We start from the raw sequence: 23,099 nt of genomic DNA, 5'->3' as shown, positions 1-23,099 counted from the left end.
TTTTTCAAATACTTTCCAAGCCCAGAGGATGCCCAGGAAGCGCAGCAGGAAGCACCAGGGGAGAGGTGGGCTGTATGGAGAGGTGAGGGGAGTGCAGCCTGGAGCAGAGACCCAGATCTGAGGAGCAGGGAAAAGCCTCCCAGCCCCACTGGCAGAAGTCTCCTTAGAGACTGACCCAAACACTCCAACAGGCCCTCTCACAGCTGTGTTTTCACCAGTCTCTATCTTTACTCCAGTGATGTCCTCAAGATAGAACTCATAAATGCGAACCTCCTCTACCAGCTCTGTTGCAGCTTTTCATGTTTTTATGGGGTGAGCTCATTATGGATAATTATGCTTCAGATCACTTCAGAAATAAAAAGCTACCAGAGTTGGCCCGTGTATCACAAACGTAAAACTGTTTGCAAAGTGTAACTTCACACCAAGAGGAATGATATAATCCTGAATTTACAACAGTTGAAGATAGGTTAAGGCAGACTGGCTGGGCTGAAGGCTGCAATTACAAAATGCTGCACATAGCACATCATAGCTGGGATGGCAACAGTAAGGTCAGAGACTGGGATGAAAGTTCCCTCTTGGCTTTGCAGCACAGCTCTCAGCACAGTGCTCTCTGTGAACCCTGGGAGAGCACACATCCAGGGCAGCACCAGCATCCAGGGCTGACAAAACACCCAGGAGACACACACACACACTCAGCTCAAATCAACTCTGCAACTCCACAATGCCAGCCTAGGGCACGGGCTTCTTTCTAATTATACTGTGAATTTTACACAAGTGTGTCATTCCTGTGGAAAAACCAACCTGCTGTAACAACTCAACACTGGCATTGGAAATACTGTGTATGAAGTCCAATTAATTTATGACTAATTCTCTGCCCCCATGTTCCCAGCAAAATGCCATCTGCAGCAGCTGCCCTGTCTGCTCCAGCAAAACCCAGCAGATACTCTTTTCTGTATTAATTAAAGGGAAAAAGGCACTAAAGATCCTCTGAAATAACCTTCCTGTTATTTCAAATGCATAAAAATAGATTACTCATTTAGCAATTTAGGTAAACAGCTTGTTATGAAAAGTCATTAGGGAATAAGCCTTCATGACTTCATTTCTTGATTGTTTCCGGTCTAAATAAATAAACATGAACTCAAGTGACACAGATTCCATTACTTTTGTGCACGGATTCTTGAATGATTTATTTCATACTTTTTTGAATAAATGAATCTCCTCCTTTCTGTCAAAGACAACATATTAACAAACACGGCTGGGGAGAGCAAAGTCTTCCAAAGGTAACAAAAGCTGTTGAAAACTTCTGTTTAAGGTTTAATCTAGGCAATGACCAATTCTGATTCAAAGAAATGTAGCGAAGTTTGAGGGAATATTTTGTTTTGACAAACTGCACTTCCACATGACATTGAGACCAGAAACATGAATATAGCAGCATCTTACAAGATTACTAAAATTTGCTGTTAAAATTCCTTGTTAAAAAATGTTCTGCCATCATTTCAATCCTGACCTCTGCAGCACAGCTTTACATGAGCACAGGAGCAGAAGTACAAGTGGCAAATCCTCCTAATGACAGGAGATCACAGGAAATGCAGCCTGTCCATGGCTGCACACAGGACACGGCAGGCTCTGCCTCTGTCCCAGCCCAGGCTCAGCAATCAGCTACTGCACTGAGGTATAACCATGACTCTGACTCTTCCATACTTCACCAAGTGACTTTTATTCCTCAACTGGCAGCTCAAGAAGCAAAAGAAAGGCAGTTTCAAAACTGGAATGACAGCACTGGAGACGTTCTCAGATGTATTTCCCGTTCAGAGAACTTGAAGGCCTCTCAGTGATCTCCCCAAAAAACCTCAGCAGTCACCCTTCTTTCATCTCCCATCCAGGTTCTAATCCCACATACACAACTTGCAGAGCTTTCTGGTCACACACACTGCAGCTTGTAAGGCTGTGCTGACTTCTCACCACTTTCTGCTGAATGCAGTAATAAGTAGGAACACTGAGGGAAGTATCTCTACAGCTCATGCTTGTGAAGCCAAGAGACGTGTCCTCTACACCTGGTAGAGTGGCATGAGCTTCCCAACCTGGTGCCAAGGTGTTGGGGGTTGGTTCTTTCCCTTTTCCCTCTGTGGAATTTTCCCCATTGTCATGCTAAGATACCTGTTGACTGGGCCCTGGTAACAAGGGGGAGGGGAGAGAAGAGGGAAACCCCGAGAGATTCAAACATCCAGAAGAGGAAGCGGAAGGCTCTGGCTCGCCCCATTTCCCCCGCGGAGTTCGGACGAGAAGGACGATCGCCGTCTGTGTCCCATCCCAGCGTCGGGAAACCACCATCGGACCCTGCCCGGCTGTCTTCTCGCTGTGAACTACCACCATCCAGCACTCTGCTGAGCACCGGGACCCACACCGTGAGCGGAGGGCTCTCTCTCCATCTCTCTCTCCCCCTGGGACAGCGCTGCCATCACCCCCAGCCCTCCTGCAGCTCTGCGGGAGCCGCCCGCCCCCAGCACCGGGAACTGCAGCTCAGGGAAAAGGTGCCTGCAGCCAAAAAACACTGGGACTGAGTTCCTGTTCTGTTTGTGGGTAATTTCATAGCTGTTGTTGTTCTTGTTTGTCTTGTTAAATATACTAGTAAAGAACTGTTATTCCTACTCCCATATCTTTGCCTGAGAGCTCCCTTAATTTCAAAATCATAATAATCTGTAGGAAGGAAGGATCACATTTTTCAGTTCAAAGGGAGGCTTCTGCTTTCCTTAGCAAACACCTGTCTTTCAAACCAGGACACAAGGACAGCAGCTGTGACAGGGAGCCATGGGCACCACAACAGGGAGAACAATGAAGGATAACAGCTACATATAGCAGGGACCCTCACCCTCCTGGAAACTGCTCTGGAGCTTTCCAAACAGATAGACAGGCCTCCCAAAATGTCAATCAGTAACCTTCAGGGAAGGCAGTTGCTGTTCAGTCAGATATGAATTGTTGTAGACCTTCCTCAATGACCAACTATGAATTATGTTTCTTGCTCTGAAAAAAAGGAAACAGCATCTTTTGTTTGCTTGACCCTGAAAGGCAGAGGAAGTTGAAGACTTTATTTATTCAACCCTAAGACATGGGAACTTACAGACTATTGTCACTTCCCAAAGGGTTTTTGTTTTTATTTTCCTCCTTAGCCTGTGTGGGTTCTGTTTGCATTTCAGATTTTTCACAGACAGTTTGCTAGCAGCCTGGGACATCTGTGACTTGCTTGCACATGGCTGTCAGTTGAAAGGAGGTTCTTTGTAGCTGCATGCAAATAATCATGCTGCTCGATGGCAGAAATCACTCCGGTTTTGATCAAAAAGCCTTACCACTATATTTGTTTTCCATCTTTTTAATTAGAACCTGTATTATTTTTGAGCACTTTTGAAGTCTGTCAGCATGATAATGGACAGCAAGAAGGAAAGCTGATGGAACTGACTACGAATCAGAAGTTGGCCAACACAACAGAGCACATGGACTCCGCTGAAGTCACCATTCCATTCCATCTCTGCCTTTGGGAGATAATTTTGCTGTTGGATTTCATGACAGAAAGCAAACCTTAGGAGAAGAAGGCTCCTTAAGAGCCCAGAAGCACAGAGATTATCAAGGGTCAGGCACACAGACAGCTTTCTCAAAGGCAGGCTGGAGACAAGCCCCACTGGGCTACATCAGACTAAGGATCTATCCAGAACATCTGTGAAAAATTCAAAACACTCTCCATCATGGCTGCTAATTCCAAGAAAATGAGCCTTAGATTTCACCAGGGGCTTTCTCATCAGGTCTCTTACTTTTGTTTTGCCCTAGAGCACAGACACCATCCCTCAGTTTAAAGAGAGTGAATGATGGAAGGACTTCACATGCAGGGAACTGTTTGACACAGGGATCCTAGGAAGAGAAAAGGCCTTTTTGGTCTTTGTGCTGCTTCAGCAGCCACCAGTATTGCTGGTGAGTGCACACCTGCTCAGACACTTGGAGATACTCCTACCAAGAGCAGGTGCAAGCTATGAGAGTCCCTCACCTAATCCCAGGGAGAAATACATTCCTGAAAGGGGCTTCTTGGGCCAGCACTGAACTGGCCCTCTGGCCCTGCCTGTGCTCAGCCCTGTGTGCTGCACAGAACAGCCCTGCTGGGCTCTGCAGAGCTGCAGGCATGCTGTACACAGCAGCCTTGTGCTCAGGGGGGAGAGTGACCCAGCTAAGCTGCTCTCTATAGGTTACTTGGATTCAAAGATCCATGCTGTAACCCAGTGCAGCTAAATAAATAAGGGCTAAAGGCAGATGGTTTCACTTAAACTTCAAGAAAGGCACCGCCTATATGTCAATTTGGAATTGGTGTAATGAGCCAACGACATTCTGAACTACAATAAAAGCAAATTTAGGAATGAAACCTACTGGACACTTAACTGCTCTCAAGTGAATAGTTAGATTTCTAAAATAATAGCTGCAATCCAGTGTAACAAACATGACTTGCTTGAAAACAAAAGCCTGAGTTTAACCGTAGACTGCAGCTTGTTTTCATTCCCATGAGAAACTGCAAGATATTTCTTCCTGGAGTGACTTCTCAGGAAGGCACACTAATGGTGCCTCCAAAACCATGTAGAGTGGACTAGGACTTCCCAGTCCTGCTTCCTTCCTTCCAGGTTTCCCAATGCTGAGGTCCTTAGGTACCACCAGGCAGCTTTTCTGTGAGTATTGCACATGTTCACAAATGCTGGGCATGGCTGGCTGCAGGGGCCAAGGGCAGAGCTGTACCATGGGACAGCAGCCAGCAGGGACATGGCACAAGGCAAAGGGTTGCCAGAGCATCTGGGGAACCAGAAAAGGAATAGCTGCCAGCAAGCATTGGCTGTGAACTGGGGGATGGCCCAGCAAGCTTGGAAAGGGGATATGACCAGGGGGGAAGAAGGAAAAGGGAGTAAGAGGTGGAAGAATAACATGTACCAATGTGTAACAAGTTCCTAATGTAAAAAAATTAAACATACTTAACATATTTTAACATATTAAACATATTTAAATAGGCAAACATGTTTCTGTGCACCTGCAGTGAGGATGTGGTTCTATCCTAATGCTCTCTGAGGGGTATGGGTGATTCAGGCTGACTGAGAAGGAGCACATGGCACAATGTTACAAGGTAATGGCTGCTTCTACTCTTTTCGAGCATAGTGCAACTGAATACCTGAAAGCAAATTTTTATCTGGAAAATTATTAACATACTGCTATTGCCTTATACAAGATCTTCTTTTAAACTTCCATCTTACTGACTGCACACACATACATGTGCACAACAATTAAAACATTGTCTGTTGACATTTGTCACCACCTCACAGCACAAGGACTGCCAATTTCCTCCCAGAAAAGCTCTTCAGGCTGTAACCTTGACTCTGCTTTGTACACTGGTGAAAACTGCCAGATCAGTCTTGCAGAGCCACCTCAGGAACCACCGTGCAGAGCCATGCAGGACAGCAGTGGACAGCTAATTCTACTCTGTACTCACTGTCCCTCCATGTTCTCTGTCCCTGCAGCTGTGGTAGGAATGGCTCAAAGCAGCTAAAGGCAGTCTCTAGTGGACCTCAGAAGGCACCAGAACAATCAGAGTGTGACCAGAAAAGGGTGACTGTCCTGCTGGGAAAAGACTGTCCAAGTAGTTCAAAGGATTGGTGCTCAACTGCCCTGTCAAGTATTTCATCTTTGGAAACAGTGCCATGGGTAGACTTCAGTACACAGAAAAAGACCCTGCAGAAGCAAGTGATGGAGGTTTGAAAAAGCTTCAAGACAAAGCTCCCTTCACTTGCATTCCTGTCATCTCCTCTGCCAGGGCTGCAGCAGTAAAAAAGAAGGGCAACGAAGTGGCAGTAGAGCAGTTTCCCTTCTTGCACAGAGATCTGGCTGAGGTACAAGGAAAGAGGGGACAAGTTCTTTCACTGAAAGTTTTCCCAATTTCTCCAAAGGACACTCGTCCTTTTCCAGCAGCCAATTCTCTGCAGGTGCAAAAAGAATGAAGGTGGGTTTAAAAGAACAGCAGACAGCTGGGAAGAAAGCTTTGTTGTCAGCTAACTCCCAGATGCTTGTGCAGTTCGTCTCCAGCCCCCTCAGAGGCAGAAGAGGGTGGAGAAGCAAAGTTCCCAAAGGACAGAAATGGGTTCTTGTCCAGGCAGAACATTTAGGGAATAATTTCCTACACGTTACCAATAATCAAATTAAAAATCAAGCCAAGTTACCTGCTGGCTCTTGTGTTTTGCAACATTTTTCCCAACACCTGGCTGAGTGTTTGATGCCGTTGTTTACTTAATGCTGTTCTCATGTCTCATCTGTTTTAACATCTCTGCCCAAATCCCTGGACATCTTTTTTTTTTTTTTTTTTAATTTCCTGGATTATGCTGATGTTCCAAAGAAAAATCCCAAAGAACTGATGAAAATATAATTTCACAATGTTTCAGTATTTATGGGTAAGATTTATCACCGGAGTCTGATGCATAGTTTCCAAATTATATTTACTCCAAAAAAAGAAAAGTAATTTCAAGTAAAAACAGGACTCAGTAAAATGTTAAGAAGAAATAATATGTAATTTAGAAATAGTGTTTGTGCTTCAGTGATAAAGTGCCCACTTGCATGTGATAATTCAGGTCAGCCAGAAAAGGATTTTTGCAATAGACATAAAAAGGGAGTTTCAGGCAGATAAATGCCAAAAATAATTCTGATACATCTAATAAAAATTCCCCTGGGACAGCTGTACAGATTATCACACTTGGCTGTACTGCATGGGAAAGTGCAATTATCAAAATGCCGAAAGCCTAAACTGATTCTTTTTTTCTTAGTTTATGGAAATTTGCAGCAGGAGATGATGTTTTCGGCTGGGATTTAACAATAACATTTGGGTTTATGATTCACATGTACTGTAAAACACAGATGTTTTTAAAAAGCGTTATGTGCACAGTTGCTCAGAAAGAAAAGTTTACACTGCTCCGGGGTTCTCAATGCATTTGATGAGTGTGGCAGTGACCCTGTGTCCCAAACATGTCCTAACTTGGCAATTCCTCACCATGTGAATTCATGATACATTTGTGCAGGTCATGTCCTGCCTCTCATGTGGGGTTGAAATGCTGACCCAGAACATTTCTGTGCACTAATAAGCCCGTGCCCCAGTGCAAAGCTGTTTTCTCTGCTGTCCTGCAGCACAGTAATGTGATGATTATTAATCCTGAGCAGGCAGTGCTGAGAGGTCCCACTCACACTGAGTGTTACATAACAGTGTGATAAACAGCTGCGGAGGGCCAGGGAAGGCAGTCAGCATCCTAACAAACCAGCAGGGCTAAGGAATTTGCCCTGGTAGGCAGGCACAGGAGGAACCCAAACGAGGATATGAGGACAGTTCCCATGGGCTCTCTGAGCCACCAAGTTCAATGCCATTCATGTAACCCTTCATCAGCTGGGTACAAACCAACAGGACTGCATGGCACCTCTATCCTTGATGGAGCCAGAGTGCACAACTGCTGGCCAAGTGCCCACCTCTCCTCACAGTCTGGGTAACCAAGCATGGGGGATTTGCCAGTGCTCCAGCTCCAACTCTGGCAATTAAACCCCAGTAATGATCAGTCTGACTTCCACAAAGCTGTAATGACAGACACTTGGCCCAAGTTTGCTTTTCATGTACAAGTCAGGCACATCTCTTTGAAACTGCTGTTTCTTCTTTTGCACTTACCATTGATGTTTACAGCTGGCAGCACGATAGACATCTTTGGTCTCCTGGTCTTGTTGTGTGTGGTGGCTGGCAGTAACAGGTGGTCCTGGAAAACAGCAGAAAAGATGTGTTAAATCTCTTCTCAGAGTGGAGAGCTGGAAAAATGCCTCTCCATTCTCCCTTAGTGGCATTCCACACTGAACTGTTTACAACAGCTCAGAAAATTCATATTGTTGAGAGAGTCTTCCAAAAGTCACAGCAATTGCTCATGCTGTGTAACCAAGAAGAAATCCCTATTGCAAGCAGCAGAATATGAAAAAGCCTTGATCATGTGGAAAGAGATGGAAACTACTATTAAGCTCTCATTCAACAGAGTGCTTATGTATATGATTAAAGTAATTTAACTTGACTTCAGTGATATTTAAACATGTGGTTAAGGACCTTGCTGAATTGAAGCTTTTACTTGCACAGCTGTTTGCTTCCTATGTAAGTTGTCTTGCTGTCTCAGTGAAGCTCTACACCACACACCTTGAGCAGCAGGACTGCACTTAAAAGCTCTGGTCCAGGCATCTCCCATATTATGAAGCCAGTCTGATGCTCTCCTTTCATGCTTTCCCATGCTTTTCCCATACAAACATCCCATACTTCTGGGCAAGGTTATCTTTTTGTCAAACTGAATTAAACTTCCTTCAGGGGTTGTTAATTTATTAATGTCAGGGTAACTGCAATTCTGCCATTTGAAAATATAAACACTACAGTGTTATATGTAAGATTTGGGGAACTGAGTTACAAACAAGGTTAGGTGTTAAATATATCAAGATATTCTGCAGATTCATTGCAGAAACATCACTTTCTTTCTCTTTTTTTCCCATCAAAAATTTTCCCCACCAAAACACCAAATGACCGACCAAGAGAAGAAAACATTACTTAAATAAATGTCTGCAAAAAATATTTTGGTACCTGTCCTAGATTATAATCCAGGATGTGCCCAAAATCTATTCTATCACCACCTTCATGAACTGTTATTGGGTCCATCAATGCCTTGCCATGACTCAAAGATAACTCCCTCCAGGAGCTATCTCTGTTCATGGGCAATCAAGGACCTGCTGCAGGACTCATAGAATGATCTCATCCCATTGTGATATGCTCTGCCCAGAGGGAGGAGCCAAGGATCCTCACCTGGATATAATGTGGGATTTGGGCCCTTACCCACTAGATCTTTTGCAGAGGACAAAGGCCCCCAGACCTTTTCTACGAGATCACTGCTTCATCTGGACTGCTACCACCAGCCCAGGATTTTCCACCGCTCCAGCTTGGTGCTCTCGGAGTTCCGCACCGGAATCTGACTGCCCCAGGTTTTGTAAAGCAAAGCTCCTCAAGGTCCCTAGTTCTGTTTACTTTTAATGCTGTAGTTATTATTGTTATTTGTTTGTCTTGCTATACATATTAGTAAAGAACTGTTATTCCTATTCCCAGACCTCTGCCTGAAAGCCCCTTTAATTTTCTAAATTAAAGAGGGGCGGGGGGGATTTGAATTCTCCATTCCAAAGGGAGGCTCTGCCCTCCCTAGCAGACACCTGTCTTTCAAACCAAGACATACTAAAATCATAAAATCACTCTGGTATAATTCTCAGATCACATATGCAATTCCCATTTCACTTTTGAACTGCTTGAGATTAAGACAATATTCATTAAGACAATGAACCTTATATAAAAACTTCCTGAAACCCAACATTCCCAAAGGAACAGGCCAAAGATAAGATGCCCATTAAAAGACATTCTGTGTAAGTGCCCTTGCCATGATTTGATAACTACTTTTAGCAGTGTTTAAAAAACGCTTATACTGTTTGTTTTTTCTTTTTCAATGCTTCTGAGAGTCCATCGTTACCTACTAAACCACAAGTACTGCTCAGATGATCTCCTGAGAGTCATTACAAGTAGCAACTGCTTTTTTGCTAACCTGTCTGAAGTCTGGAGCATTAATTTATGCTGCCTTATAATGGCACCTCTGTTTAGTGTATGTATAAATTGTATTAAGAGCTAGCACAAGGACTTCAGGAGCTGATGCACAACCTCCTAGTGATCCAACACCAACTCTGGGGAAAACAGACCAACAAAAAGCTCTAAATCCAGCCTGCCACCAGGAGCTAATGTGCAGGATGCACACATTGTCTGGAAGCTGCCCATCTACGAAGAGACATTTTACAGATCAGGAATTGGTAAAATTTACCCATCTCTCTAACAATTTTTATCTTCCATATGCATTACGGCCATCAGTGCAAAGTTTCAAGGTTACCTAACTGCCCTCATTCTTCACTGAAGCTGAAGGGTATGCTGTAGAATATTAGATATTTTGACCACAGTTAGCAATCCACAACTTTCTCAAGCCCAGAAGTCTTCAAGTAGTCCGAACCTTTTATTTGAAAGCAATAAATAATTAATTCTATGCCACAGAAACAAGTGTACAGATTAATGATTTGGAAGATATCAAGACATTTAGAAGCACTGTTTGAATGTGTCTCTAAAATGTCCTGTGCTATTCTGATGGATGCTGAATTGCATCCCAGAGGGGGCTGTGACACTATCACTCATCCTTAATTTTAAACAGTAGACCAAAAAAAATCTAAATTAAAATACTGCTTGTGATATTAACACATGGCATAAAACTGAACATGAGTAAGAACAAATTTTGCAAGTCAGCATCTGGCTCAGGAGCATGAGTGTCAACCAGAGGCAGAAATCACAACTATTACCCAATGACACATGGCTTTGGCTTGGAGCAGGAGCTGCACTTAAGATGACGGTTTCAACAGACAAAGCAGACCTGCTGGCAGAACGACTGGAAAAGTATCAGCCTGGAAAGAATATTCCAAATGAGACCCTTGCTTCAGCATTCTCGTTTTGCTTTTAATCATCTCTGCACTTCTGTTATGCTGAAGCCAGATGAGATGGACAGACAAATACAGACACAGATACCAAAAATCCAGTCACGAACACGTTACCTTAATTTAGTAAGTTTCAACAACACCTGGAACTGCAATAAGGATTTTGAGGTTTCTTGCCTATCAGATCAGTGTTATCTGGGCTCTAGCAGGGATAAAGCTTCAGAGCCTCACGTATCTATAACCGTACAGCCAAATGGCAATGGAAATCCTGTTCCACTGTGCTAGAATATTCCAAAAGTCCTGCAGCTCCTGCAGCCTCACTCTCATGACATGTGGTTTGGTACCCAAAGTCCCTCCCACCTAGATACATGAGAATATGGAGACATTTTAGCTTTCATTTTCATTTTTTCATTAAAAAATTTGTTTTAACTCTCACAGTTTTAAGGACGTAAACAAAACATCATCGCTGCATACCATGAGGTTTCATTAAACAGAGGGAAAAAAATGCTAGGCATGGGACTTTTTGATTTCATTTTATTTCTTAAACTATCATCATCACTTCTAAGCTGGACTCTTGGCTTTTAAATTAACAGAACAGGCCATATTATATTGCCTGTTTTGGCTTCTGTAATGCATATCCGCCATCCATAGCACCTCCTCCATTCCTGCCTCACAGAAACACATAGGAATGAATCCTCACAGTATGCCCACGATGGAGGAAAATACTGCAGGCAATGTCTGGAGGAGAGGTGCACACATTTGAGGGAAGCCCATGTGACACGGGACACAAAGGAGAGGATTTCCATCCCTGCAACTATTTCTACCCTCTGCACTCCCAGCACTCCCATCAGGAGCTGTCCTTCCTCCTGTCCCAAGGGTTTCTATCTGTCAAATCAATTCCCCAAGAGTTTTCTTACCTTCTCAGTTGTTGTGGTTAGGTATGGAGAAGTGTTTTGCAAAAGGCTTTTCTGAGGTCCTAATTAAGGACACTTGACTGAGATGTGCTTTGCTGGAGCACATTCAGCACATCTGCCTGTGTGAACACTGCTGGTCAGGCCCAGCCTCAGACCCTTCCCAGGGCTTGAAGCATAGACCCTGCAAAACACAGATGGGAACCATGGAGCCAAGGCTCAGGAACACAGCCCCCAACCCACTTCCCAAAAAGACTTTGTCAAGATGTCCCAATGAGCCCTGCTCTTTCTCAAGAGATCCATCTGTGGCAAACCAAGGATAACCTTTTGCAAAAACAAGTGACATTTGCTGCTTTACAGCACTAAAAGCTCAGAGGAGACTGGATTAAAATACCAAAGGAAAACTTTAATGTGCTGTTCTGGTAATTTGCCTTGGTGAGGAGATTTGATCTTTCCTATTGCCTTGGAGACCAGCTCTGTGCTGGAATATTGCAACCAACAAAGACAGCTGCCAGAGCAGAGGGGGCAACAGGAGCCAGGCATGCCAAAGGGCACTCTGTCTAGCAGCTTCCCAGGGCTTCTCACAGCAAACAAACATTGCAGCTGGGCAATTTTTCATCTCTGTTTATGACTGAGAAGTCTCCCAGGGAACTGTGTGCCTCAACCTCTTCCAGCCTCAATCTTCCCGCTGTGGTTGCAGGACCATGCTACAGCCCCAGGCTGAGGAGCTCCCCACATCCCACCTTTCTTCCTTTGTGGCACAACTTCTGGCAGTGCTCAACACCGCCTGACAGCTTAAAACCTCATCTGTTCACTCACTGACCACACCTAGTGAACAATCTCAAGATGAAGCATATACAAAACAAGTGATTTTTGATCATATAAAAATTGTGCATTAAATCCATGCACTGTCTTTCGAACCTGTTTTTGCTGAACATCTTCAGGGATTTTGAGTCGGACACGGCACTGGACCTTCTTTCCAGGTACGCTTTTGACAATACAAACAATGTGCCAACAAAAACGTGCTCTTCCAGGCACAAAATACTGCATGTCACTTCAGAGACTGATTCAGAGTACAGATACCCCAAGGAGCTAGACTACTTCAACCTCTGTGTTGACAGAGCCCCTGAGCCAGCTTTTTTTTTTTTTTTTTTCCACAAACCACAGATTTCACGTTTTAAAAATTTCAGGATGGTTGTTTAAGGCTTTTTGCTATTGCCAGAGATGTGATGTGTCTGTCCTGCTCTCCTGCCCAGTACACTGACCTGGCCCTGAGCAGCATCCCAGCCTTTAGCATACAACTGCTGGCCAAGCAATGGTACCTGAGAACTCCATTCCCAAGAACGCAGGGCTGGATGCCAGCAGCTCTCTGAATATAAAAGAAGGCTGTTCCCCAGGGCAGAGAACTCACTAATGCACACTCAGAGCCAAGGGGCTGATCCTCATCCACCCCAGCAGCTCCTAAAGCACAGAGCACAGATCAGGATGGAAAAGGGAGTCAGGCCTCTGCCAGTTCAAAAAGGATGTGTAAGTTTACAAATTTGTAGAGGATATGGCTGTGTAATTTCATTATTGATTTTTCTGGGGATGGCAACCATATGGTGCCCTGAGGTTACACCACACTGGATGCAGCACTGGTACATCTGAAAATGCCAGAAGTTCCTGAAACTCTGCCTTTGTCACCAGTGGATCTTGAACAGGGCAGAAATGCAGAAGGGAGGCTGCCTCTGGAAACATTTCTGACCCTTATACCTGAAAAGCATGGGGCTGTTTTTGAGAATAGGGGAAAAAAAAAAAAAAGAAACCAACTGAGACCTCTACTCAAACTGTGACTCACAGCCACCATTCTTGCTCCATACCAGGAACTTAGCAAAGGTTGTTTTTAAATTTGATGCATTAAGTTTTTTTAGCTGGTTGGTTTCTGAGGCTTTTTTTAAAGGTAGGCCTTAGAAATCCAAGGAGATGTGCCCACCTCATCATGGATCCTTTCAGAGAATCCATGACATGAAGAGTAGGGGAACAGGTGAAAAGTGGGATAATGATTGCAAGGAAGCCACAGAAAACCCACAATAAAATTTCATGAAGTATCAGCCTCTCTGCAGCAGCTCTCTGCAGCCGGCCCTGAGAGCAGCTTTACCAGTTTGAGTTCAGCAATGGCATTTAACAGAATTTGAAATTGTACCAGTTGTGCCTATGTTAACTGTGATGTTAGCCAGCACACATTAACACAGTTTTGAGTCTGCAGCACACTTAAAGAAAAGATTTTGTAATTGAGAATTTAACCCCTAATCACAGTGTCTAATTACTTTTCTAGGTTTTAAGCCATTTTTGAGGGATGGGGAGAAGATTGTCCCAGAACAAGAAAGCTCCAAAAAAGCAGCGGGAATAGAGATTCTTTTTCTGCTTTCATTTTTGCCAAAATTGCTCCTTTCCACCCCGGTGCTGTTTCAAGCCCAGTGTTTCTGTGCACAGGTGGTTTTTACAGCCTATACTGTGTGCACAGTGATGGAATGAAGTGATGAGATATGATTTTTATTTAAATGTTTTACCAGAAATAGCTCCATCCCACAGTCAATAAAATGTCTTCTAGCGTAAGATTACACCTTTCTGCCTTTCCCAGACAAATTTTCATAAATAAGACCTAACTGCACTTTGGAACAGCCTCCAGTCACTGTCCCTGCAGAAGGACTTGCTATGCAATTTAGTTCCCACATGAGACACCTTTTAATGAAGTCTTTAGTGCCTTTTATTGTGAATTGTGCTACTGCCAGCTGTGATATGGCCTGGACTCCAAAACCAAACTGACTGGAAAGCACCTCACTCTGAGTCAGAGAGCCTTGTGATATCCCAGAGACCTCAGAGGAATGGAAAATTCACTCTGCCACAAGCTTCCTTCAGAGGAGTTTCCTCCCCTCCCTTCAAAGGCTGCTTGTCCATGAGCAGGGTTCAGCTTCAGGGAGTTTTCCCCATGCAAAGGAGAGCCAGCAGCACAGGATCTCTCCTGGATTAAGAACTAGAAAGGTTATGAAGATGCCTAAGGACAACAGAGACCTGCTGGGAACGGTGTCCTTTGCAGTCCACAAACATGCAAAGCATTGTGGAGGTGCACAAAAGACAGCTGTAAAGCAGGGGTCATAGAAAGGTGGGAAATGTTGATCCACTGCTCAGTTTTTCTATTCTCATGGTTTATAACCCCTTTGTTCAACGTACAAGGCCGAAGAGGAGGAAACATGCCCTAAGATAATTCTGAAATAAGAAGTAGTCTGGTATCTCAGTAGGCTCTGAGAAGGTATCATGTCTCTCTGCAGGGAGTGTGGAACATGAGCACATTCCAAAGACAGGCTCACTAACCTCCTGTCCTACTGAAACATCCATCTTCACCCTGTTAGTAACACCAGAGGCAGGAAAATTCCCAGCTTCTCTCCAGCTCCCTGCTCCTCTGCAAATCCCTTCTTCTGCAATTACCCAAGATGAACCTGCCTCGCTTCCCTCCAAGCTATTTCAGGATCATTTTTGACTTGCAAGACATCCAAAATAAGAGGCACTAAATACCATCATCCCTGTCCTGTGAATAGGGAATGCCCCAGGAAATCACAGTTTGCAGAAGCCTGAATGGGGCACACCAATGCCACTCCAATTGCAAGGGAGAAGGAGGTGAAGGGAACCCCTTTGGACTTTATTTCTCTCATAAATCTATTTTTTTCTTGTAGTTTTGTCCTTTCTGATTTGAACAGGAAGGACTAAAGCCATGTGAATGTGGAGGGCACAGGACAGAGATTGGACAGAAATCCTACCAATTAAACTTGTCTGCAGAACTGCTCTGCAGGCCCAAAAGTAAAGAACAATGCATGCATTTGCTATGATGTAATTTTGGTTTGGCAGCAGATTAAAAAAAATTCCTAAACGCCAAGTAAGAGGATGTGAGGGTCAGAATTCTGTGTTTAAGTGAACAGTTTTGGTTAAAATTGTATAAGAAGGTTCTAAAGGACTTGAAAATGCTTTGGTATCTTGTGTGTGTGTTGTGTGTGGAAATTATCAGAGTTTCAAAACAAACTGGAGAAGGTATGTCTAGATGATTTAGTTCCACGCCTCTGTGAAGTAAAAAGAATCCAAGCTTGTACTGGTGGAAAAGTTTCTCTATTATGCTTGATAAGGATCAGGTTTTCTTCTAAAGGCTCTCTCAATCTAACCAGAATCATAAAATTATAAATGTTTGCTTCAAATTATTTGAAAGTTATGTTTCTCTGCCATTTTCTGTCATTCCCAGGGGCTATAGAAGCACAGAAATGCAGTTCAGCTGTAACTCCCAGCTGAGTTTGTCAACTATCTTTGCAAATTTTACAAAGTTGTAAGACCCAAAAGGAATTAATTGTTTTATTACTATTACCCATAAAAAGAAATACCCCTCCTCCTATAATTCACTGCAGCAGAGCTCTGCTTTTGCATAGCATCTGCAGTCTATTAGTTTTGCAACTGCAATCTGTAATTGCAAAAACATGTAATTTAGGTAGGGTATGTGAATCCAGTCCAGTAAAACCAAAAGGGATATAATCCAGATTCTTTGCTTCTCTCACAAAACATTAACCCAAAGTTTCTATACTTGTCAGCACAACCTCAGGTCTTGTCCAGAAGACAAATCCTGGATTCCCAGAATTACTGCTCAGCTGGAGACTCCCCCAAAAAGCACACACAGAGGGAAATGCTCATCTCAGCAAACACCTTTGTTCTGCTGTTGTGCTGTTCTTTGGCAGCCCAGTCACACAAGCCCAGAGCTAGCCAGCACACAAGGATGGGGCAGTGCCACAGGCACACTCCTTAAGAGTGGAGAGGGATCTCTTCACATCACATTCCTTTCAAACAGAAGCTGCATGGCTATAAAGAAATTTATGCCAGGCTTTCTCCAAATGCTGGCTCAATGTACCACTGTAAATGGTTCCAAATCCATTTGCTAATACAGCTGTCCTCTGCTTTCCCTTCCAGCTGACTTCAAAGGACAGAGAAGTATCAGAGCACTTTGATCTCCATCCTGAGAGCTCTTCAGAGCCCACTGACAATGCCACAGCCAACTCAATGTGCCAGAAACAGCCTTCCTCTACACACGAGGCCGGACCAGAGGGCTCCTCTAAGCAACATTTCCAAGATCCAGAAGGATCTGGGCTCAGATCTGGAAGTCTGTCAAGATCATACTTCTACCTTACCTTTTCCCTGACTTGCTGACCTCTCATGGAAACATTCTATGAGAAAGATGCTGGTAGCAATCAGGATTACAAAGATATCACAGACAGCCATCAGGGTTAAATACACATGAGAAACAGTTCAGGAATAGCTACACAAATCCAAGAAAGGTCACACAGCCTGTGACTGAATGCTCTTCTGGCAGAACAATTTCATTTCAGAGCAGGAGAAAGGATGCTGTCTTAGAGAGCAAAAATGCCCACACATGCAGGCAGCTGGGGATTCAAGAGAACTTTAAAATCCTAATCAGAAACAACTGTTAAGTAGAGTCAAGACTTCAATCTTTTTTAAATTAAGGCAATTAATTTGATCACATTGTGTTCAGTCCTACAACACATATGGCACAAGAGCCAGCCCTGATCTGAAATTGCTGTCTTCTTGACTTCTGCAGCAAAAGAAAGAATTTAAACCTCCCACTAAAACTCCATACCATTTAAGACAGCTGCAAGCCAGGAAATTGATCACCTGCACTTGTCAATGCAGCAGACTCAGCATCAGCTGAGGCAGTCAGAATTTGGACACAAGATGCAGGATTCAAACTGAAGGGCAACTTCTATTCAGTGGATCCAAACAAGTTCCCATGCAAAGAAAAATTATATATATTACTGGTGCACAGGTGAATACACATTTAAAGTTTTGGGTACAAATACTATTAGACTGCAAAACTTCATTTTACAGTAGCTGTTAATTATTCTAAAAGGCACATTTGGTACAACAGGACCCAACTGTTCATTAGCCCAAAAACTGAGCACACACAGATGCATTCTTGACTAGAACACCTGAGATTTATCTTAAAATATGTTTTAGTGTCTGCAAAGAAAGCATACATGTCCTTTGCAGCCAGGGTATCAGGTACCGGATTCAGATCTGGTTTGAGGGAATAAAATGACAACTGCAGCTTACATCTCCCAGCCATTGTAACTTTCTCCCTTTCCTGATCCATCCACTGCAACTGTTATCAATTTGCTGGAAATATGTTCACTGGGAGTGGTAAACAAACAAATTGAAAGCAAGGCTAATGACAAGAGAGAATAAAGTATGCCTAAATCAAACTCCGATCAAGCCCAGTGTGAGCCAAACTCAGGGTCCTCTCCTTTCCCTCTCCTCTCCGACAGAGTTATTTTTCTTTTTAGCAGCTGGCACAGCACCTGTTTGGAATTTATGTTGATAACACTGTTTAGAATTTATGCTGATAACACCGTTTGGAATTTATGTTGATAACATAGCAAGTTTTTGGCTGTTGCTGAGCAGAGCTTACCCCAAATCAAGAACTTCTGGCTCTCCCATGCTCTGCCAGTGAGGAGGTGCAGTGCTGGGAGCCTGGACAGCTGACCCAAACTGGACAAAGGGATACCCCACACCACCACACAGTCTTGTGTCCAGTACACAAACTGGGGAAAACTGGCCAGGATTGCTTCTTGTGACAGGCTGGGCATCAGGCAGCAGGTGGTGAGCAACTGCACTGTGCATCATTTGCTCCTCTCTCTCCTTTTCATTATAATTACTACCACTGTTATAATAATATTTAATTTTAATTATTAAACTGTTTTTATTTTACAAGGTGTACTCTTTTTCTCCCCCCAGTTCTCCTCCCCACTGGTGGGGAGACAGGGCATGAACAAGTGGCTGCATGGTTCTTATTTTCTGCATGGAGTTAACCCATGGTACTGCCCAAGAGCAGACAGTGGCAGCTTGATTCACATCTGCAGCCAGAGAGATGCTGCTTCTGTGAGCACAGCAGATGCACAGGAAATTAGCAACAAATCTTTCCTAATTGTGGAAGTTGCATCAGTTACACAGAAACACATCAGAGGACTGGAAAGTCTGGGTTAGAAGTGTTTGTTATCTCTTAAATCCTTGGAAAAAGCAACTGTTTCTGAGGATCTCCTCCTCCCTCCATCCTTTAATCTCATATGCTCAGGGTACCAGAATCTCCCTCTAAACCTCTATGAAGTTAACTCCTCTTTACTGAGATGGAGGCAATCACCTCCCAAGCAGCAGCAAGAAATTATATTTTGGGTCACCATGATGATGTTCACGGGCAGAAAGCTGTTTCATAAAGAGAGGCAGGACTTTTACTAAACTGCCTTTGATCTGGTTTGGGAAATACAGGTCTTTGCATTGTCAGCAGCTGCTGGGTAAAACAGCTTTGAAAGCACCTTTCTATGGAACCTAAAGAACTGGGTGCTCTTTCTTCTCTACCCATCTGACACTGTCTCTCTGATTTCACTGCTGAAAGCAGCTTCTTCCTCCCTCAAATCATGCCAAAGCTAAATAAAAGAATACCCTCATATAACTATAATAACCCACAATACAAATGCCACTGCCAAAGGCGCAAGACTAGAGCAACAGGGGACATAAGGAAAGAGACACACACAGGTAACACAGAAATGAACACTTTTCTCAATCAGCAGGTGGTTGCATTTCTGCCTGAATCCCCCAGCTTCACCCAGAGCTCCACAATGACTTCAGCTCAGAGCTGGGTGAGTCTCTGCACATCCTGGGCTGCCATGGCTGGACCGGTCTGCCACACTCAGGCCATGGCTGGGGCTCCAAAGCCAAGCTGCCTTCTGTTTCCTTCAAATGCTGCTGCACAGACAACAAGGTTTTAATATCAGGATGCAGTGGGCCAAATCCAAATTGTATGGCAGCATTTTAAGCTGTGCAATGTGTGTTGCATTACAGATGCTTGTTGGAAAGATGTTTCTCATTCTGCAGATCCCAGGGCATCTGTATGGCTAAGGATTCATCAACTATTAATAGCTTCTTCTAAATAAAGAGATATGCAATATAATAATGTTAAACTAGTTATTCCCTCTGTTACTAATAACCTCAGTTAAGAGAGTATGATGGTCCCTTTCCTTTTTTTCCTGCCTGTTGGTTTGTATTTGAAGCCCAGCCCAATGAGCTTCCCTCTTTTCACTTTTGTGAATAAATTTCACTTCTAAATCTCAATCCTGAGTCCAGACTTTTTGCCAAGCATCTGCTCTGTTTGAATTTCTAGTCTTGCTGAGGAAGGCATAAGTCAGTTTTTAGAAACAGAGATCATTTTATAAGGGAAAATGGATTATAAAAGCTTAACATTTTCTTCCAGAACGAACCCATCAAACCAAAACAAGAAAGCAATCTGATGGAAAATGGTCTTAAAAGCATATATAAGGTACATTATTAACTTGGAAGCAAAAAGGATGCCTACACTGAGGATTCTTCATTTATCACCCCCAAGCTACCTTAAGTGCACTTCAGAATGGCTGGGCTCAGTCTCAGCAGTCTGATGCCCACAACCACCTAAAACAAGAGGGTTCCTTCTCCTTCCCTGCCAGCCTCTGGCAACTGTCAGACTCTCCTCAAAGTCCCATGAACTCCTCAAGCTGTTTTCCCACCAAGACAGCAAAATGGCTTAAAGAGGGACCTGAGCACTCACAGCCAAGGAACTGGCACGGACAACAGGAACCCTTCTTTCTGGTGCTGAGATAAATCCTGTGAATGACTCACTGCTCTTTACCCTTAAAAAGTCCTGGGGTCTGCTCATGTAGCTCTGGAAGAAAAGAAATAATCAGTTCTTAACAGTGTGAGAGTACTATAGTGTTGTACAAGCCATCACACAATCTACCTGCACTTGTCTGTTGTGGAGCTGGCAGAAAACAGCAGTTTGCACAGAAAAAGCTTTCTTTTGTGACAATAGCTCATGTGGATCCTGCTCCGAAGCCTGTGAATGGATAAACAGAGGCATAAACTGGTGCATGAGCATCACATTTCTTGTCCATCTCCTGACCGTGCATGTGAGTAACTGCCTGTCTGCCACAGCAATTGAATTAGCAAGATCACAGGCACCACAGTAGATAAAAGAGAGGGAAAGGTCAGCTCTGGGGAGATAAAAACGTGGACATGCTTGCCTGCATGCCACTCAGAAGACATCAGGCTGTAGCTTTCAGGCTGGGCCTGTCTCTCTTCCTGCAGACTAATATGTTTTCTTCTATCAGTACTTGCCAGCTCCCCACCACATTTAGAACATAACAGCTCAATCAAATAAAAGCCTTTCATCTCCCCACTCAGGGTGAGATTAATTTTTTCCAGCTTTAGCTGTCTCACAGAGTTGTCTGGGTTCCTTTTAAAACCTGCATAAGGAAAGGCACCTCTGGAAGGAAATCCAGTCCACACAATGGGAGGTGTTTTGGATAGGTGGGGAAAATTGAGAAGAGCTTTTCTGGCACCATTTAGCAGAGAAGGAGCCTTGAGTGGTGCTTGAGAATTTGTGGTGCCTGGTAGTCTGTAAAGTAGCAACAGCAATCTGTGAAATGATTTAAGAAAGAGAGCCAGATGTGAAGAAATTAAGGAACTAAAACAGAAGTATGAGAGTAACACTGCAAATTAAGCAAGCCTAAGCCTTTATCAGTGCACTTGACATGTGCCAGCAGCATTCAGAACTACAGTAAAGGCTTTTGCCTTCTGTTCTAATTAGGTACATTTTGCTCGTGGAAGAAGAAGTCTTGAGTTAATTTCAACATTTTCTACAAACACCCTGCGAAGCATGATGCAACCATATCAGAGAACCACAGCAGCTCTGTTTTCATAAATGTAGGTTTTAAAAACGAAACGCCCCACTGACAACATTTCACCAAGCCACTGGATTTTCCAGCTTTTTTGCTTCAAAATACAGGGGACTTTCAGGTCAAAGAAGGCTCTACCAGAATTCTAATCAAAGAATAAATATGTGAGGAATGATACATGAATGGTTTTAGATGAGTACACACATCAGGGTTCTCTTGGACAAATACTATAGCAAAATAATGTACAAAAATTATTTCAATACATCAGTTGCATGGGCACTTTTTTAATCACCTGAATTACGCTTCCATATGAACCCTCCCCTCTTTTCTTACTATTGTACTGGTTTTAATTCTACACAAAACAACTGAACATCTTGGACTCACCAGAATTTCTGCAAAATATCAGAGGTACTGAGCACCTTGAAGGCACCAACCCAAATCTTCTCTTCTAGCTGCAGGGCCACTCAGCTTACCATTAACCAGCTCAATATGTGTAATCACTACTCTCTTCATTACCTCAATTCATCAAAAACAAAAATACCTTATCAGGCTCTTAATGTGCAGGTCTACAGAAAAGCAGAGAGCCTGAGGCAATTTTGTCCTGCTGGATGTGCTCCCTTTCCCTTCCATTGCCTCCTGCCCTCTGAACCCCTGCCCTCTGCAGAGCCACCCCCTGACCCACACAAAGGCAATGTGAACTCCAGGCAGTCCCCAGGCTGCAAATCATTTCCCCCTGTCCCTCTGATCTCACACAGATCTGTTTGTAAGCACACCAAGAGCACACACAGCCCTGTAACAACTGCACATACCATCACTGGGAGGGAAAGCCAGAGCAGAAGCATAGCAACACTTCCTCTGATGAGCCACATTCAACACTGCAACTTCCTATGAAGCCCAGGCAGCTGCACCAAGGCTTTGTCAGAGCATTTTCAAACAGAAAAAGCACTGCAAGCAGCTAGAGGTGATTTGTAACACAACTGGACAGAAGGTGCCACAGCTGAGGCACAAGTTTCTTTCCCGTTTCCTGCTTTCAATCCACACCAGTCTTGTTCCAAGATGCTTGTCTAGGAGAATTAAGGTACTGGAAGTGACCTCTATAAGCAAACAGGTAACTTCTCAAATCAACCATCAGGATTTAGAGAGACTAAGTCATAAGGGTGTCAGTTTTGATTCATGTGAAGAGGTTCTATTCTGCTGGACAGTGCTGGTTAGAACTGCCAGGAGAGCAGAGGAGGGATGTAGTGCTGTAGGGATTAAAAGGTCATTATTCCAGAATTTACAGGATGTCAGGTCCTTCTCTCTGGCATATCCAGCACTCTTCACAGACATGTGTGCATGACAATGAGACTGAGGGCCATACATGCTTTTTACATGCATTTCTTATATCCTTTTGACAAGTGCCATGCTGTGGGCAACATCCTCCTCCTGGACTGCCATACCAAGCCAACACCAACCAACTCTACCCTGACATGGAAATACCTGTCATGACATCGCTGTTTACCCAGCTGGCTTCACACCCTTTTTACAGCATCTACAGTACCACACCTGTGTTTAGCCTGAACCTAAATTTCTTTGATTGTGTAAATATGATTCTTTATACTTTCTCTTATTCTCCTAGAGCTGCAATTACCTGATTCTGCCAAAATTTTACACCAAGCAAACTGCTGTATCTGTTGCTTTTCTCCAAATGACAGCATGCTTATGTCTAGTTTCATTTTTGTATACATTTCTCTATGTTGGCACTTTGTAAACTGAGCTTGAGCAGTGAGGGAACTTCATGCCTGGATTCTGTGCAGCACCTCTGCTGCCTGCTGCAGAGTTAAGG

The 23,099-nt window shown here is 43.6% G+C and overlaps 1 protein-coding gene across 3 annotated transcripts in view; it reads right to left on the bottom strand.

The window, feature by feature from the left end:
- Nucleotides 1-23,099, bottom strand: part of ATF6 (activating transcription factor 6) — a 71,244-nt gene that overhangs the window by 9,461 nt on the left and 38,684 nt on the right. For 2 of the 3 annotated variants that reach the window (XM_062497328.1, XM_062497329.1), the window contains exon 15: nucleotides 7,715-7,799. In XM_062497328.1, coding sequence (XP_062353312.1) covers nucleotides 7,715-7,799 — 85 coding nt within the window. Of the gene's footprint in view, nucleotides 1-2,833; nucleotides 3,022-7,714; nucleotides 7,800-23,099 lie in introns of those variants that run through there. The other variant, XM_062497330.1, reaches the window with a different exon arrangement.

Source organism: Cinclus cinclus, chromosome 8 (assembly GCF_963662255.1).
Source record: "Cinclus cinclus chromosome 8, bCinCin1.1, whole genome shotgun sequence".
Taxonomy (NCBI): Eukaryota; Metazoa; Chordata; class Aves; order Passeriformes; family Cinclidae; genus Cinclus; species Cinclus cinclus.
The sequence above is the reverse complement of the archived record's forward strand: the minus strand, read 5'-3'. Positions and strand labels throughout refer to the sequence as shown.